We start from the raw sequence: 19,980 nt of genomic DNA, 5'->3' as shown, positions 1-19,980 counted from the left end.
TTTATTTAACCAGGTAGGCTAGTTGAGAACAAGTTCTCATTTACAACTGCGACCTGGCCAAGATAAAGCAAAACAGTGCGACACAAACAACAACACAGAGTTACACATGGAATAAACAAGCATACAGTCAATAACACAATAGAAAAAAATAAAGTATATATACAGTGTGTGCAAATGGCGTGAGGAGGTAGGCAATAAATAGGCCATAGTAGCAAGTATTTACAATTTAGCAAATCAACACTGGAGTAATAGATGTACAGATGATGATGATGTGCAAGTAGAAATACTGGTGTGCAAAAGAACAGAAAAGTAAATAAAAACAATATAGGGGTTTAGGTAGGTAGATTGGATGGGCTATTTACAGATGGGCTATGTACAGCTGCAGCGATCGGTTAGCTGCTCGTATAGCTGATGTTTAAAGTTAGTGAGGGAAATATAAGTCTCCAGCTTCAGCAATTTTTGCAATTCGTTCCAGTCATTGGCAGCAGAGAACTGTAAAGAAAGGCGGCCAAAGTAGGTGTTGGCTTTGGGGATGATCAGTGAGATATACCTGCTGGAGCGTGACTTACAGGTGGGTGTTGTTATCATGACCAGTGAGCTGAGATAAGGCGGAGCTTTACCTAGCAAAGACTTATAGATGACCTGGAGCCAGTGGGTCTGGCGACGAATATGTAGCGAGGGCCAGTCGATAGAACATACAGGTCACAGTGATGGGTAGTATATGGGGCTTTGGTGACAAAACGGATGGCACTGTGATAGACTGCATCCAGTTTGCTGAGTAGAGTGTTGGAGGCTATTTTGTAAATGACATCGCCGAAGTCAAGGATCGGTAGGATAGTCAGTTTTACTAGGGCATGTTTGGCGGCGTGAGTGAAGGAGGCTTTGTTGCAGAATAGGAAGACGATTCTAGATTTAAATTTGGATTGGAGATGTTTAATATGAGTCTGGAAGGAGAGTTTACAGTCTAGCCAGACACCTAGGTATTTGTAGTTGTCCACATATTCTAAGTCATAACCGTCCAGAGTAGTGATGCTAGTCGGGCGGGCAGGTGCGGGCAGCGAACGGTTGAAAAGCATGCATTTAGTTTTACTAGCGTTTAAGAGCAGTTGGAGGCCACGGAAGGAGTGTTGTATGGCAATGAAGCTTGTTTGGAGGTTTGTTAACACAGTGTCCAAAGAAGGGCCAGATGTATACCGAATGGTGTCGTCTGCATAGAGGTGGATCAGGGAATCACCCGCAGCAAGAGCAACATCGTTGATATATACAGAGAAAAGAGTCGGCCCGAGAATTGAACCCTGTGGCACCCCCATAGAGACTGCCAGAGTTCCGGACAACAGGCCCTCCGATTTGGCACACTGAACTCTGTCTGAGAAGTAGTTGGTGAACCAGGCGAGGCAGTCATTTGAGAAACCAAGGCTGTTGAGTCTGCCGATAAGAATGTGGTGATTGACAGAGTCGAATGCCTTGGCCAGGTCGATGAAGACGGCTGCACAGTACAATCTTTTATCGATGGCAGTTATGATATTGTTTTGTACCTTGAGCGTGGCTGAGGTGCACCCGTGACCAGCTCGGAAACTGGATTGCACAGCAGAGAAGGTACGGTGGGATTCGAAATGGGCAGTGATCTGTTTATTAACTTGGCTTTCGAAGACTTTAGAAAGGCAGGGCAGGATGGATGTAGGTCTGTAACAGTTTGGGTCTAGAGTGTCACCCATTGTCTAGCCCAGCTGATTTGTATGGGTCCAGGTTTTGCAGCTCTTTCAGAACATCTACTATCTGGATTTGGGTGAAGGAGAAGCTGGGGAGGCTTGGGCAAGTAGCTGCGGGGGGTGCAGAGCTGTTGGCCGGGGTTGGGGTAGCCAGGAGGAAAGCATGGCCAGCCGTATAGAAATGCTTATTGAAATTCTCGATTATTGTGGATTTATCGGTGGTGACAGTGTTACCTAGCCTCAGTGCAGTGATCTGTGATCTGATCTGTGTAATTGGACCAAATTTGTACTGTATTTACACCAGGGTAGGCCATCCGTCTTCTGAATATCTACCCACCGTAGGTCTGCTCATTTTGAAGTGTAAACCATCAAGAGCATAGATATCCAGGAAAGGAGAACCGTTAAGTAAATCATTCTAAAACCATTCCAAAAGTACAATTATGGCTATATGCTATATAGAAAATGCACAAGTATTGTTTCTCACACAAATGTATTGTTGTCCCCCCAAACATCCCTTATTTATATGTTTGGCTGTAGGCCCACCTCTTTCAACAACAATTCGGGGGACTCTGTATGTTTTCACACTTCCTGGGAACCACCAAGTCTGACAACAGTGAAAGCTCCGGTCCTTCCCAGTTCATAGGTGTGCTTACTGCACCCTGTGTTGCATGATGACATCTCCTCGACGTTGTAACAGCTCAGCCGTTGTTGGTGGTGGCACTTCAGGGAGTCGTGGTTCATCTGATCACAGGATCATTGTCCTTGGTAGCCCAAATTGAGAGCCCAGTTTTCTCAACACTGCTCTCTGAAGTTCTGGGAAGTTCTTGAACAGGCAGTGGCTCGGGTGGTTGTTGTCCTTGATATGGCCTTCCTGTGACATCGGGTGGTGTAGGTGTCCTGGAGGGCAGGTAGTTTGCCCCCGGTGATGCGTTGTGCAGACCTCACTACCCTCTGGAGAGCCTTACGGTTGTGGGCGGAGCAGTTGCCGTACCAGGCGGTGATACAGCCCGACAGGATGCTCTCGATTGTGCATCTGTAGAAGTTTGTGAGTGCTTTTGGTGACAAGCCGAATTTCTTCAGCCTCCTGAGGTTGAAGAGGCGCTGCTGCGCCTTCTTCACGATGCTGTCTGTGTGGGTGGACCAATTCAGTTTGTCTGTGATGTGTACGCCGAGGAACTTAAAACTTACTACCCTCTCCACTACTGTTCCATCGATGTGGATAGGGGGGTGTTCCCTCTGCTGTTTCCTGAAGTCCACAATCATCTCCTTAGTTTTGTTGGCGTTGAGTGTGAGGTTATTTTCCTGACACCACACTCCGAGGGCCCTCACCTCCTCCCTGTAGGCCGTCTCGTCGTTGTTGGTAATCAAGCCTACCACTGTTGTGTCGTCCGCAAACTTGATGATTGAGTTGGAGGCGTGCGTGGCCACGCAGTCGTGGTTGAACAAGGAGTACAGGAGAGGGCTCAGAACGCACCCTTGTGGGGCCCCAGTGTTGAGGATCAGCGGGGTGGAGATGTTGTTGCCTACCCTCACCACCTTCAAGACATATTATTGTAGCGCGTCCTTTAGCTGAAAGATAGAATAATATTTAGTGAGTATTTTGTCTGTAGAATTAACTATCACACCTGATTCAACTAATTGTATTCTAAACTGAAGACCATGATTAGTTGATTATTGGAGTCATGTGTTAGCTGGGGCATAAGTGTGTCACAAATCAAGACCCAGAGGACTGGAGTTGACCACCCCTTACCTAGATCAGAGTTAAAACTAGCTAGTTTTAGAATGTTGTGTTGCACAGCTGACTAAAGACGGGGCATTCAGATCAAGAACACAAGATGTGCAGTTGAGAATTTCCACTTTGAAACAAAGTTGCCACTTGTTGTAGCAAACAAGTGTCATGAAATACATGCAACAGAAACAGGGTACAGTTTTTGACTTGTCAGCAAGCCAGGCTAGCTATGTACAGCAAAATAGTTAGCTAGCTCTCTGCTTGTCTAGCTAGCTAGCTGCTTAGCTGAGCACAGAATGTTACTGCACTGTTCTTTGAATGGCTAAATGGATCCGTCTCATCACAAGACTTTGGCTAAATTTGACATGTTGAATCTTGAATACTTCAGCCAACGACATTAGACGTTCTAAAACTAAACTGTTCAGATCAAACAAAACATTGCGTCGTGTCTCATCTGAACTGGGCTTTGTGGCTATGCTGTGCCAGTACAATTGAGTGAACTGAAGTAGCTAGCTAGCTGCCCAATATCAGCGTGGTTTTCGGACCACAGACATCAAAAATGTAACAAGATCAAGTAACGTTATGCCCATGTGTTAGCTAGTTACAACTAACTAGTGAAGCAACATGTTATATTCAAATGAAACAAACCAATGTCACAGTCTGCTTACAAGATATTAGCTAACGTTAGCTAGATAGCTAATACTAACTATTGAACATGTGGCTTGAAAACAATTTAAACAAGTAATCAAAAATATTACTTGCATACATATTTACAATTAAATTGCAACATTTTACTTTATATCTAGTAAAATATTTTATTAGCTAGCTGTCTTACATATTCAGCAGAAGAAAAAAAGCCACAATGATCCATATTCCCAGTCACCTTTCCATGGTTAAATGCAGTGGTTCGCGCTTTCAGTTTTGCACGAATGCCACCATCTATCCACGGTTTCTGGTTGGGGTAGGTTTTAATAGTCACAGTGGGTACAACATCTCCTATGCACTTCCTTATAAACTCACTCACCGAATCAGCCTATAAATTGATATTAGTCTGCGTGATCAAAACAATCTTTAAGCATGGATTCCGATTGGTCAGACCAGCATTGAATAGTCCCTGTCACGGGTACATCCTGTTTGAGTTTCTGCTGATAGGAAGGGAGGAGCAAAATGAAGTCGTGATCAGATTTGCCAAAAGGAGGGCGGGGGAGGGCCTTGTATGCATCGCGGAAGTTGGCAGTAGCAGTGGTCCAGTGTCTTGCCAGCGCGAGTGCTACAATCAATATACTGATAGAATTTAGGTAGACTTGTTCTCAAATTTGCCTTGTTAAAATCCCCAGCTACAATAAATGCAGCCTCAGGATATATGGTTTCCAGTTTGCATAGAGTCCAGTGAAGTTCCTTGAGGGCCGTTGTGGTATCGGCTTGAGGGGGGATATGCACGGCTGTGACAATAACCGACGAGAATTCTCTTGGGAGATAATAGGGTCAGAATTTGATTGTGAGGAATTCTAGTTCAGGTGAACAAAAGGACTTGAGTTACTGTATGTTGTTACAATTATACCATGAGTCGTTAATCATGAAACATTGTCAAGGTGTGGGTATAACTGGTGCATTGGAAGTGAGGCGCAGGAGAGCAGAGATGAGTGGACAAGGCACTTTACTGAGGCAATATATGAATAGAACGCAACCACGTTACAAAAACAAATGCCCTCAGAACAGGTGAGGCATCACTAAGTACAAAATAACAAGGTACTAAGCACAGGCTGTCAAAAAGCACGGGTGTAAAATAGAACCCGGCGCAAACCAGCCGGAAGAGTGCCAACCTGACAATAAACAATTACACACACAGACATGGGGGGAACAGAGGGTTAAATACATGACATGTAATGAGGGAATGAATACCAGGTGTGTGGGAAAACAAGACAAAACAAATGGAAAATGAAAGGTGGATTGGCGATGGCTAGAAGACCGGTGACGTCGACCGCTGAACGCCGCCCGAAAAAGGAGAGGGACCGACTTCGGCGGAAGTCGTGACAAACATACTCCTCCACCCTTCTTCTTCCCGGCGAGATGTTTATTTCCGTCGGCGCGACACACAAAGAATCCCGGTGGCTGTACTGACTCCGACATCATATCCCAAGAGAGCCATGTTTCTGTGAAACAGAGTATGGTACAATCCCTGATGTCTCTCTGGAAAGCAACCCTTGCCCTAATTTTGCCTACCTTGTTATCTAGAGACTGGACAATAGCAAATACACTCGGAAATGTTGGGTGGTGTGCGCGCCTCCAAGAAATAACCAGAATGCCACTCCGTCTCCCTCTTCTGCGGCGACATTATTTTGGGTCAGCCTCTGGAATCAGTTCAAATGCCTTGGGTGGTTCGGACAAATGAACCGCTTCATGAAAGTCGTACTCCTGGTCGTAGTGCTGTTGACGTTGCTCTAATATCCAATAGTTCTTCCCCACTTAAGATTTTCTGGGCTAAAACAAACACATTGGATGACCACTAGCCACTTATTGAAACTTTTGAACATTAAACAAATAGTCAGTGCCATGGAGTCAGAGTCAGTTGTTTGTCCCTGCCTGTTGTTGTGTTCTTATCTCATTGGCTCAGCCAATGAGATAAGACACAGCATCGCAGGGGGGGAGAGAGAGAGAGAGAGAGATCTCATCTCTTGGTAGTAGTACTGAAAAAAGTTGACTACTTTATCACTGACCTCAACCCAGAGTCTCTCAGAGCGTTCACAGTCAGCCAACTGACACCCCTATCAGATAGCATGGGCAGAGGGTAAGTGGAGGAAATCTTTTCTAATATTTCATGGCCAGGTAAGGTGTATAACGCGCGCATGATGGAGTGACAGTCAACTGATGAGTAACGGGCTGTCTTTGCTCCCAGTCTGTACTGCAGGGATCAGCCGCGGGCCGGCTAGATTCAGGCAGTGGACAACATTTTTCTTAGCGGATGGTCAGAGGATCGATGCTGGTAGACGAGAAGCAGGTACAGGGAGTGAATGTTTTAGTGAAAAACGGACATGAAACAGAACAGGAACAGCATCTGGACAGGGGGAAAATAACGACATCAATGCTGACACAGGGAACAAATGGTGGAGCACACAGATATAGAGGGGGTAATCAACAAGGTAATGGAGTCCTGGTGAGTCCAATATAGTGCAGCTGCGCGTAATTATGGTGACAGGTGTGCGTAATGAAGGGCCGCCTGACGCCCTCGAGCGCCATAGAGGGGGACACCTCAAACACTGCAATGCAGTCCCTTAGACCGCTGTGCCACTCGGGAGGGCTGATGTCACTTGTTCAATCCATAATCAGTGTAGATGAAGGGGAGGAGACAGGTTATAGAAGGATTTAAGTGCCTTTGAACGGGTTATGTTAGTAGGTGACAGGTGCACCAGTTTGAGTGTGTCGAGAACTGCAACGTTGCTGGGTTTGCTGGGTTTGTCATCAAGACAAAGGTGGCTACTTTGAAGAATATCAAATTTAAAATATATTTTGATTTGTTTAACACTTTTTTGGTTACTACATGATTCCATACTGTATGTGTTATTTCATTTTGATGTCTTCACTATTATTCTACAATGTAGATTTTATTTTTATTTTTTATGTTTATGAAATGCACATTGTTATATTTGGTAACATGTACATTTTTCCTTGCCTCCAACCCCATTTGATGCACTGAATGGATGTGTTTGAGCAAAGTCTACATAAACACTGAAAACACTCTGACGAAGGTCTTGAGGCAATTCCGTAAAGCTTAATAAAGAACAGTGATACTGGTAAGAGCAGTGTGTGGATTGATCTTTTCTGTCATGTCCAACAATAAAATAAATATTTGCTCTGAAAACTTGGGGGGTCAAATTAAATAAACCGCAGGCCGCCAGTTGGGGAACCCTGCTGTACTGCAAGCAATGACTTGCAAGCACGCACGCACGCACACACACACAAGCGCACTGCTTATAGCACTGCTGTTACCATTACTGCCACAGCGGTTTGTTGCCAGTGCCATTTTCCTAGGTCGATGGTCATAAGCACCACACACTAGATGCATGCATGCACGCACACACACACACACACACACACACACACACACACACACACTCTCTGCCTGTTGTCCTTGGTGTCGATTAACAACCCATCTCAGCCTGTCACAGTGGGGTGATGACCATTTTATTACATAAACACACCAGACTCACAAGGACCCGTTTTGTGTCATTGAGCTGAAAAGAAAATCTGGTATTGGCTTGGATACAGACAGGCCAGGCCCACGTCGCTTAGACTAAGTGCGCTGGCTGAGACAGAGGCGGGGGGCTGGTTGCACAGACCACTACAGGGTGCTTGATAACAAACGCACACACAGACAGGCTGTTTGCGTGAGCGGAGCACTTTAAAAGCCACTTGTCCACGTCTCAATAGAGAAGAAACATGAGTGACTGGAGCTAGAGAAGGACAGTAACAGCACAGTCAATGGAATACATTCTACTCCTGATATCTGAAGCAAGTGCATCAAATGTAGGTGAAATGGAATTGATAAGCAGAACACTTATCTGATGTGCACTTATCAGGGTCAACTGTACACGTTAAAACCAAAACATCAGTTAAAGCCAATAAAGCAAGAAGGGCTCCCTCTCTCCCAGGTTTCCTATAGTAAGTAAAGCCCAGTGTATCCATTTAGCTGCTTATCGAAGGCCACACAAAGCCATCATCACCCCCCCCCCGGCAACAACACCTGCCTGCCAGTGTTGGTGGCAGGAATAATCTCTCTGTTGACCGTTGTCGGGAAACCCTTGATTAGATAAAGGAGAGTCACAAGCGAAGGCCTAGCCAGTCTTCTAACCAGTTATTGACAGACAACTGTTGTGTGGGGAAATGGAGTGTTCAGTGGAACAACGGCACAGAGAGACCTTTGTGACCAGCAAGACTCTGTTGGGAACTGGCTGTTGTCAATGGAGTCTCTGGACAACACAGACGGACAAAGCTGTTTCTAGCTTCAAGAAAGAGTGTTTCAACTTTGCACACAACCATAAACAAAAATGTCAGTTTCGATTACTTGTGTGGGCTACACACAAGAAATGCATACAGAAAAGCTTAGAATTCATAGATGGGGGGGGAACCCACAAGCAATCACGTAAACAAAACAAACCAACGTAATAACACTTGGTGAATCAAACAACAAAAGCTTCCATTGTCAGCAGAGCCCAGGTAGCCGTGAATAGGCTCCGCCACAAGGGTCAATGATTGTTTTCTGTCTTCTATTCACTGACTTCTCCCTTTTATTGCAGCTGGTGGGTTCTGCCTCCTGCACTCTGTTCTGTGTGTTTGGTTTATTCAGGTGTACTCAGGAGGACTAAAACAATGAAGAGCTGTGTTGTGGTGAATGACAGAGAGCCATCCTATCTTCTCTCTTTATTCAGAACCAGTCTGAAACAATGGGCCTTCCCCCGGGGACTCTGGTACTGACTGGGGCTGGCCTGGCTATACCTTGACGAGAATACTGTAGCGCTGCCAGGACCTGATGTGAGGAGGCCCAGAACTAATCTGTGAGGGGCTTTGTTATAGAAATGTCTCTAATCTAAAACTTCTGCCTCCCCTGCAGCACCGCCTCACTGAGCAGCCAGACCCAGTCACACTGCTATGCTGCTATCACAGTCAGCAGTAAGGGGAGAGGGGGAAGAGAGGAGAGGGGAGAGATGGGGGAAAGAGAGAGAGCGAGAGCAAGAGAGGGATGAGAGACAAAGAGAGAGAGGGAGGTGGAGATGGAGAGAGAGCAGAAAAAGAGAGATATAGAGAGAGTGGGAGGTAGATGAGCTGGAGATGAAGAGCAGAAAGAGGGAGAAATAGAGAGAGGGGGATGTAGATGAGCTGGAGATGGAGGGAGAGCAGAAAGAGGGGGAGGTAGATGAGCTGGAAATCGAGAGAGAGCAGAAATAGGGAGAAATAGAGAGAGGGGAGGTAGATGAACTGGAGATGGAGAGAGAGCAAAAATAGGGAGAAATAGAGAGAGGGGGAGGTAGATGAGCTGGAGATGGAGAGCAGAAAGAGGGAGAAATAGAGAGAGGGGGATGTAGATGAGCTGGAAATGGAGAGAGAGCAGAAAGAGCAGAAATAGAGAGAGGGGAGGTAGATGAGCTGGAAATGGAGAGAGAGCAGAAAGGGAGAAATAGAGAGAGGGGAGGTAGATGAGCTGGAGATGGAGAGAGAGCAGAAAGAGCAGAAATAGAGAGAGGGGAGGTAGATGAGCTGGAAATGGAGAGAGAGCAGAAAGAGCAGAAATAGAGAGAGGGGAGGTAGATGAGCTGGAGATGGAGAGAGAGCAGAAAGAGCAGAAATAGAGAGAGGGGATGTAGATGAGCTGGAGATGGAGAGAGAGCAGAAAGAGGGAGAAATAGAGAGAGGGGAGAACATGGTGAGGTTGAGGTTCATATAAGGTAAGCAACTGAAGGTGTGACACTGATAATCTACAGTTGCCGTGAGAGAAAGCGTGAGAGAAAGACGGGATTCACCAAACGTGAGAACTTAATGGAGAAGGAAAGATAAAGAAAGAAATGGATCCCAGAAAATATAAGAGAGGGAAATCAAAAAAAAGAGAGAATCCATGTATTGTCCAACACAAATGCCAAGGACTAAATAGTATGCCACAAACTGTCCCATAAGAGGCATTGTTGCACATACTGTAGGTGCCAGTCTGCCCATGTGAAGTGGAGACACTGAAGACACAGGGATAAACAGCCATAGATGCATGTCTATCTATGGCTGTCTATTTCTACTTCCATCCCTGGACACAGGAATACAAGCTGTGGCTCTGTCTTCATGGAGCTGTGTAACACACATGACCTAGTCGTATCAGGTCTCCAGTAAAAGCAGGTGGCTAGATGGAGCCTATTTCCTCTCCATCAGTCTCTGCTACGGGTAACTGCCAAAATAAAGGAAACACCAACATAAAGTGTCTTCATAGGGCTTTGAGGCACCATGAGCCACAACAGCTTCAATGCACCTTGGCATAGATTCCACAAGTGGAACTCTATTGGAGGGATGCGGCACCATTCATTCATGACAAATTCCATCATTTGGTGTTTTGTTGATGGTGGTGAAAAGCACAGCCTCAGGGGCCGCTCCAGAATCTCCCGTAAGTGTTTCCTTTATTTTGGCAGTTGCCTGTTTGTCTCTGAGGGAGAGAGGAGTGGCTGCAGAACTTATTTTGCCACACTAATACTAGGACATGGGGAGGCGTCTCACACCAGCTCAAACCAGCTATCTCTCTCCTCACAGACAATCTCTGCAATGACGTCAAAGAGGCAGTGCACTTGCAGGCAAAGCTAGAGCAAGCTCAACTGTGTGCTTTCAGGGGCGTATCATGGTTAAAACTTTACAGCTCAGGTCCACTTGCCTATATTCATGTATATATATATATATATATATATATATATATATATATATATATATATATATAGAGAGAGAGAGGAAGGGGGAAGAGAGAACACAAGAGAAGAGGGGGAAAGAGAGAGGGGAAGAGAGCACAAGAGAAGAGGGGGAAGGAGAGGGGAGAGAGCACAAGAGAAGAGGGGGAAAGAGAGGGGGAGAGAGCACAAGAGAAGAGGGGGAAAGAGAGAGGGGGAGAGAGCACAAGAGAAGAGGGGGGAAAGAGAGAGATGAGGCAGTGAAAGAGAGAGACAGAAGACTGCAGAGTGATCACCTGATTAATGAGAGGGCTGATGAAAGACTCTTGTTGACGTCAATGGACTCAGCTCAGCAGCACACAATGCAGGGAGGAGGGGAGAGGTGGAAGAAAAGGGGGGAAGATGGGGAGATGAAGACAGGAGATGGAGAAAAGAAGAGGAATAGAAAGAGAACAGAATAAAAGGAAAAAGAGAGACATCGGAGCATGCATCAACCTGATCAGGTCAACCAAACTGAATCAGTAACCGAAAGGTCGCTGGTTCTAATCCCCCAGCCAACAAGGTGGAAGGTTCTGCCCTTGAGCAAGGTAATTAACCTTCAAAAACCTTCAAAAACACCGGGTGCCGGTGACGTAGACAATGATTAAGGAAGCCCCTCTCACCTCTGATTCAGAGGGGTTGGGTTAAATGCGGAACACACATTTTGGTTGGATGTATTCAGTTGTGGAACTGACTAGATATCCCCTTTCCATTTTCAAAGACAGTAAAAGAAATTGTAATACAAATACTGAGCTATATTGTATGAAACAATTTTTGAAAATTCGATTATGTTATACTAATTCAGTTGCTCAGAGATTTTGTTGAACAAGTAATATTTTTCCTCTCAAAAAGATAGGGGTCAAATCTTTTGGCACCCACTTTTCAATACCTCACCTTATGAGGACAACGACATTAAGACTTGAAAAAAATTGGAGAACACATTTTCCAAATCCTTGATATCCTTCATCTGCATTTATGGACTGCCCTTTTCAGTTCAAACCATAGGGTTTCAATTGGGTTCAAATCTCGGAGTTTGAGAGGGGGGCTGTAGCCTAGTGCGCTCTGGGAAGTCAAAAGCGTTTCCTTGGTTACTGGAGAGCACCAGCAGAGGGGGAAGTGTCTCAATGCACCAGGGCATCCGCTCTGAAATGTCATTGAAGATAGACAGCAGAGCAGAGCAAAGCAGACGGACGGTGCAGGATTAGGGCCAATTTCTCCTGGATTAGGGACTATTTCAATGGGATTAGGTCCATTCCTCTGCTATGGGGTTTGAACAGTTTTCTGGTAGGGATTATTATATATCTCCATCGGAAATAGGTCAGGTGGATGGAGGAAGTGCCTGGAATACCATGGTAGTGGAGACCGAGACAAAGATACCGTTTAAACAGTCAGGCATGGAATAATGTGTAACACCACTCAGCTGAGTATGGCAGATTTCATAACTCATGAACTCCAAGCATCATAGTATATTATAGCTGGCCGTCTGTCTGTTTGTGTTGTTAACCAGGAAGTAAAGTAACCTGATAGAGCAACAGCAAAGTAGTGCCCAGTCTGGACTTAACATCAGAACTATAAATAGCAGCACAGCTAGCCTGTCAGGATTTTAACTGAGGAGCTTCTCCTCTCCTGAGCAGCACAGAGAGAGAGAGAGAGCAGGGGAAGAAGAGTTAACAAAACACTGCGCTCTTTATTTAACTAGGCAAGTCAGTTAAGAACAAATTCTTATTTACAAACCCAGATGACGCTGGTCCAATTGTGCGCCGCCCAAGGGACTCCCAATCCCGGCCACTTATGTACCAGCCTGGATTTGGACCAGGGTGTCTGCAGTGACACCCCTAGCACTGAGATGCAGTGCCTTAGACCACTGAACCAGGGTGTCTGCAGTGACACCCCTAGCACTGAGATGCAGTGCCTTAGACCACTGAACCAGGGTGTCTGCAGTGACACCCCTAGCACTGAGATGCAGTGCCTTAGACCACTGAACCAGGGTGTCTGCAGTGACACCCCTAGCACTGCGATGCAGTGCCTTAGACCACTGCGACACTCAGGAGCCCACAAATAATAGGTCTTTATGTAATATGTAATAAATCAAAGCAAATGACAAGGTTGGGATATATTGGGATTAAGCAGTTTCCTTAAATAAATGCAATGCGGCCGCACAAATCGATTAAGTGCTGGGATTTGGTCGGTTTCTCTGCGAGGCGAGGGATTAAGGCTCTTGTGTAAGCCCCTGAATGAGTCAATATTTGACAGCTCTGGACTGGACCTCCCTGTGTTTGATCCTGTCTGAAGAGGTGAGGGACAGCAGAGGAGTGTGTGTGTGTGTGTGTGTGTGTGTGTGTGTGTGCGCCTGCATGTGTACATCTCTTCATTTTCACGTTATATCCTTGTTTCCAGGAAAGGTTTAGTAAACAGACAATTATTCCATCCAATGTCCTTAGATTTATAAGGTCAAGACTTCATTTAGCTCGGTTTAAAATGAAAATACGAACATACAAATAGGTTATCAGTCCAAAGACATGGAGTCAGTCTCCCTGAGGCCTGCAGATGTTTTAATATGGTGAAACTACTCCTTTAAAAATATGTTTTTCAAAAGAAACATTGAACATCTAATACTCAAATCACAGTATAAAAGCAGGTGAGCTGGTCATTTTCTGGTGTTTTGTGGTGGAAAACTGAGCAGGTTGAGCGTAACACAGTAATCCTGTTACCCAGAGATACACAGGCTAGAAATGGTTAAAAAAAAGTGTTGTGTGTTAGCTTGCATTCAATTGCAACTTCCTGCTGCACACATCAAGCTTCCATTCTGCCTGTCACAGGGGATTCATGGCTGAATTAAGATTAAATCGTCAACCCTGTTACGGTCAACCCTGTTACGGTCAACCCTGTTACGGTCAACCCTGCTACTTTATTTGGCACTTAATAAGCCCATACTATAGTCATTTTAACCTCTTGAGATGGGAAAAAAGTGTTTTTGATAACGTTGAACATGTGGTCTTTATGACAGAATCTTCAAATTTGGTGAAATCAAAAGTATTGTTTGACCTTGACCTTTGACCTGTTACACTTCTCAAAAGGCAACGCACGACCCTTTGTGTGACAGCCAGGGACCATTGACCTTTTGAACTACTATCTACATTCTATAACAATGAACGTCAGTATCTGCTGCAGCACACATGATCGAGGTAACTCCAAACCACCAACACGACACATAGCCATTGTTTTCCACTGGCTCAGGGTCTTTTCCACTTAAAGTAGCTAGGGTACTTTTCAATTCGCTAGTCCCAAAAAAATCTCACGAGCCCTCTCCTGCTAGAATGAACAATATGCATCTTCTAGCCATCTATTGATAGGACAGGTGCCTGTCAGTCACAAAGTGAGCGATGACAGGGAAACTGCTGGTTTGACCGTCTGCTGTCTGTCCGCCTCTCGGTACCTGGGTGTGTGTGCTATGTGCGCTGTGGTAGCAGTTGGATTTCTTTAAATGGAGGGAGAAAGCATGAATTAGCATGTTCCAAATAATTTGGTGATGATAGTCAAAATCCTGTTTTCTGACACTGCAGGGTTTTTCCACAATTAACGGATTCCCGTTTGTATCAGGAATGGTCCACCACCCAAAGGACATCCAGCAAACTTGACACAACTGTGTGAAGCAATGGAGATAACATGGACCAGCATCCTTGTGGAACGCTTTTGAATCCTTGTACAGTCCATGCCCCGAAAATATGAGGCTGTTCAGAGTGCAAAATGGGGTGCAACTCAATATTAGGAAGGTGTTCCTAATGTTTTGTACACTCAGTGTATGTCCATGGTACTGCATCGGCACTAAAGATCACATTAGTATTTTTGATATGAAGTCCATCAGGACTTTCCAGACAGTGGCGTGAAAGTGAGTGACTCGTCAGTAGCTTACTGTATTGCATCGGTAAGAGAGCTGTTCCTTTGGCTCCCTAATTTGCATACTGGTAGGCGTTTTGGTGATTATCTGCCCATAAGTTAGAAAAACGTTCAATGAATATGGTGAATCCTCCAAACTGCAGGAACAATAGGTAGGCTCGTGGAGAGAGCCTCACTCTGGTGCAAAATCTGATAAAAGAAAACTGATTTAGTTGTTTTGAAAGCTAATTTCAAAGATATTGATGTAGGTGTTGACAATGGAGTAGTCAACTACTGTTTTCTGTGTAGCAAAGCCCATGTTTAACACCTGCTTCATTCTTCAATCATACCAAGCCCGTGGTTAGTCAGTCATACCAAGCCCATGGTTAGTCAGTCATACCAAGCCCGTGGTTAGTCAGTCATACCAACCCCATGGTTAGTCAGTCATACCAAGCCCGTGGTTAGTCAGTCATACCAACCCCATGGTTAGTCAGTCATACCAAGCCCATGGTTAGTCAGTCATACCAAGCCTGTGGTTAGTCAGTCATACCAAGCCCGTGGTTAGTCAGTCATACCAACCCCGTGGTTAGTCAGTCATACCAAGCCCATGGTTAGTCAGTCATACCAAGCCCGTGGTTAGTCAGTCATACCAAGCCCGTGGTTAGTCAGTCATACCAAGCCCCTGGTTAGTCAGTCATACCAAGCCCCTGGTTAGTCAGTCATACCAAGCCTGTGGTTAGTCAGTCATACCAACCCCGTGGTTAGTCAGTCATACCAAGCCCATGGTTAGTCAGTCATACCAAGCCCGTGGTTAGTCAGTCATACCAAGCCCATGGTTAGTCAGTCATACCAAGCCCATGGTTGGTCAGTCATACCAAGCCCATGGTTAGTCAGTCATACTAAGCCCGTGGTTAGTCAGTCATACCAAGCCCATGGTTAGTCAGTCATACCAAGCCCATGGTTAGTCAGTCATACCAAGCCCGTGGTTAGTCAGTCATACCAACCCCGTGGTTAGTCAGTCATACCAAGCCCGTGGTTAGTCAGTCATACCAACCCCGTGGTTAGTCAATCATACCAAGCCCGTGGTTAGTCAGTCATACCAAGCCCGTGGTTAGTCAGTCATACCAAGCCCGTGGTTAGTCAGTCATACCAAGCCCGTGGTTAGTCAGTCATACCAAGCCTGTGGTTAGTCAGTCATACCAAGCCCGTGGTTAGTCAGTCATACCAAGCCCGTGGTTAGTCAGTCATACCAAGCCTGTGGTTAGTCAGCAGAATCTTACAGGTTTCTTTAAAGGCCCAGTACAGTCAGAATTATATGTTTCCTGTGTTTTATATCATATTGTACAGCTGATGGAACTAACACTGTAAAAGTATGAAAAAAACATCAGTCCATCCCTACTGGAGCCACGTTTCTCCCTCCTGCTACCCCTTGGCCTGCACGTAGACTTTGGTCCACATGCCTCTCCTCATCCCCTATCTGTCTGTCAGCCTGCCAGGAAGGTTACTGTGGTCTCTGTTTACACAACTTTATCTAACTTTATCTTCACTCAACACTACACACACCTAACAGGTCCACAGCTGTACCACACATGACCCAGGGACCAGGAGTCCTCACAAGGATAGTAAAACTAGCTAAATTTGAACAAGTGGGGACATTTCGCTGGTCGCCACAAGGAAAAAGGCTATTTTAGGCTCAGGGTTACAATTAGGGTTAGGAGTTAAGGATAGGTTTTTCGTATTACGTTTAGGGTTAAATTAAGGGTTAGGTTTAGGGGTTAGGGAAAGTAAGATTTTCAACGGGAATCAATTGTTTGGTCGCCACAGTAATAGTAAAACAAACGTGTGTGTGCGTGTGTGTGTGTGCGTGCGTGTGTGGTCGGGGGGGTGTCGGAGGCTGCTTTTTCATTAAGAAATGACGATATAATGCTGCAGGATTATATACAATACACATGAATGTGAGAGAGGGAGAGAGGAGAGAGAAAGGGGGTGAGAGAGCAGTGAAATAAGAAGGAGAGATGGAGAGGGGAGAGGCAAACACATTCTACCCTAAAGGAGAGGCAAACACATTCTACCCTACATTCTACCCTCTAACCCTACCTGGTTAGTATACAGTCACACAATATCACCATGTAACCTCCATGTAATAAACTGCCCTTTGCCTCAGCTTGACTGTTGTTCTGTGCATTGTATGTATTCCCATAGAGATAAGTACTAGTCATATCTATGTGTATTCCATGGAGGTAAATGAGTTGGCTGTATTCCATGAAGCCTCTGTTGTTAACCCTGGACAAATAGCCGCGTTTGACCACTGGGTGGCTCAGATACTAGGACCAAGAGGAGGAGATGTGATACAGTATGAACACATAAGCACCCCTGTGAAATAACGTCAGCGTTAGAGCCATGCATTATTCCTCATCATTTCAGCCTTTGATGTGTCACACATACCTTAATAGAAAATGTAAGTAAAAGTGAAAGTCACCCAGTAAAATACTAATTGAGTAAAAGTATAAAAGTATCTGGTTTTAAATATACTTAAATACAAGTAAATACTATACATACAATTCCTTATATTAAGCAAACCAGGCACCCCCCCTAAAAAAAAAAAATACAGACAGCTAGGGGCACACTCCAACACTCAGACATCACAAATTAATTAAATTAAAAATTAAAAGCTGAAACATCTTGAGTCAATAACTATTCAACCGTTTGTTATGGCAATGTCAAAAAGTACTTCAAAATGTGTGTCAAGACCTGAAGATTATTGTCTAGCAATGATAAACAACCAATTTGACGGAGCTTGAATCATTTTTAAAGAATAATGGCCAAATGTTGCACAATCCAGGTGTGGAAAGCTTTTAGAGACTTACCCAGAAAGACTCACAGCTGTAATCACTGCCAAAGGTGCATCTACAAATTATGGACTCAGGGGTGTGAATTACTTATGTAAATTAGGTATTTCTGTATTTCATTTTCAATGCATTTGCAAACATTTCCAAAAACATGTTTTCACTTTGTCATTATGGGGTATTGTGTGTAGATGGGTGATAAAAAATAATATTTCATCCATTTTGAATTCAGGCTGTAACAACAAATTGTGGAATAAATGAAGGGGTATGAATACTTTCTGAAAGCACTATATTTTCGTTAGGAATGTAGTGGAGTAAAAGTAAAAGTTGTCAAATAGGAATGGTAAAGTCAACTACAGACACCCCCAAAACTACTTAAGTAGTACTTCAAAGTATGTTTACACGCAACTTTACACCACGGGGTACCACTGATATGATCCAACGATCATACTGCAGAATGTTATTGGAATCCTTTCCCAGAGCCCTGTGTGTCTCTTGATTTTAGGGAGCATGGTGTGGAATGTAAATCAGTGACAACGTGCAGGGTTTCATCAGACGCATGATAGCTCAGTTCCATAGCAGTAATACGTCTGTTATATTAACTGTGTGACTGCGTCTCTGTAACAAGCTTCCCAAATCAGAGTCTGCAGCGGTGTGATTCGCGCCTCGGACAAAACGCTGTCTGTCTGTGTTGTTCAGTTAGACAAACAGTTTTGGCACCTCATCATTTTCTATTTGCGTCACTGCCCCCACTAGTTCAGGATGAGAGAGACAAGCCGTACTCAGCGTGAAAAGAATATCTGCCTTTTTTGACATTTTGTGTATGTGAGCGAGAGTGTGTGTTTGGGGGGCAGTGATGTCATAACTGGAAGAGGGAGCGAGGGGAGGGGAGGCTAGTGGGCTGACTTCTCCCTCGGCGTCTCTGCTTCCCCAGCCAGCCCAGAGTAACACCCAGCCTGCCTCACTGCTAGAGACTACTACACAGTGGGCTCTTCAGAGCACAACACACTCTCACACAAACACACCGGCGAAAACACACACACAGGTGCTCCGGACCAGCTGTCCTTTGTAAAGCGAGCAGTAGATTCCAGCAGTTTTTTTTATCTGTCTGAACGGTGCAGAGAGGAGTGAGAATGCCTTCACGAAGCCTAGACTGTGATATCTCTGTCCTCATCGCCTGTGTGGTGGACGTTGAGGTGTTCACCAGTCAGGAGGTCAAGGTAGGACAAGATACACATACACACTCTTAGAAGGCAGCACAGAACATACTTCACACACACTTCAGAAGACAGGTTTAGAATTTGAGTTTGGGTTCTATGGGTTTGTCTAGGCTTCTTAAAAAACTATATTCAGCTGTATGCATTCTGTATGTACTCATCTGTATGCATTCTGTATGTACTCATCTTTATGCATTCTGTATGTACTCAGCTGTATGCATTCTGTATGTACTCATCTGTATGCATTCTGTATGTATTCATCTGTATGCATTCTGTATGTACTCATCTGTATGCATTCTGTATGTACTCATCTGTATGCATTCTGTATGTACTCAGCTGTATGCATTCTGTATGTACTCATCTGTATGCATTCTGTATGTATTCATCTGTATGCATTCTGTATGTACTCATCTGTATGCATTCTGTATGTACTCATCTGTATGCATTCTGTATGTACTCATCTGTATGCATTCTGTATGTATTCATCTGTATGCATTCTGTATGTAATCAGCTGTATGCATCCTGTATGTACTCAGCTGTATGCATTCTGTATGTACTCATCTGTATGCAGAATTTTTCTAAGATTGTAAAACTACTCTCAGGTTGTGTCTAAGACAGTGTTGTACAGTACTATTGTTTTGTCCCATCACCAGACGACTAGAAGATAAGACACCATGTCAATGTAAAGTAGTATTGATCCCATATTCATAGCACGCAATGACAACATCAAGCTTGTGACTCTACAAACTGGTTTGATGTATTTGCAGTTTGTTTTGGTTGTGATGAGTACATATAGAATGCATACAGAATATGGGACCAAATACTTAACTTTTGTCTACATTGATACACTATAAGTAAATTAGCCCAAATACTTTAAAGGCATACTGCGATATTTGGGCCATTTTTATATGTCTACTTTTTATGTCTCCCGAGTGGCACAGCAGTCTATGTCACTGCATTGCAGTGCTAGAGGTGTCGTTACAGACCCAGGTTCGATCCCGGGCTCTATCACAACCGGCCATGATCGGGAGTCCCATAGGGCGGCGCACAATTGGCCCAGCATCGTCTGGGTTTGGCCAGGGTAGGCTGTCATTGTAAATAAGCATTTGCTCTTAACTGACTTGTGTAATTAAATCAAGGTTAAATAAAAAATTT

The 19,980-nt window shown here is 44.6% G+C and overlaps 1 protein-coding gene across 4 annotated transcripts in view; it reads left to right on the top strand.

Moving 5' to 3' along the window:
* Positions 1–19,980, top strand: part of LOC112261909 (calcipressin-2-like) — a 126,456-nt gene that overhangs the window by 58,559 nt on the left and 47,917 nt on the right. Inside the window, exon 1 of one of the 4 annotated variants that reach the window (XM_024437550.2) lies at positions 18,492–18,828. The exons of 2 other annotated variants lie outside the window; for them this stretch is intronic. In XM_024437550.2, coding sequence (XP_024293318.1) covers positions 18,742–18,828 — 87 coding nt within the window. In that variant the 5' untranslated portion in view covers positions 18,492–18,741. Of the gene's footprint in view, positions 1–18,491; positions 18,829–19,980 lie in introns of those variants that run through there. One more of the 4 variants, XM_024437551.2, reaches the window with a different exon arrangement.

The sequence above is a fragment of the Oncorhynchus tshawytscha genome, linkage group LG18 (genome assembly GCF_018296145.1).
Source record: "Oncorhynchus tshawytscha isolate Ot180627B linkage group LG18, Otsh_v2.0, whole genome shotgun sequence".
Taxonomy (NCBI): domain Eukaryota; kingdom Metazoa; phylum Chordata; class Actinopteri; order Salmoniformes; family Salmonidae; genus Oncorhynchus; species Oncorhynchus tshawytscha.
Note: the sequence above shows the minus strand (reverse complement) of the source record. Positions and strands in the feature narration are given on the sequence as shown.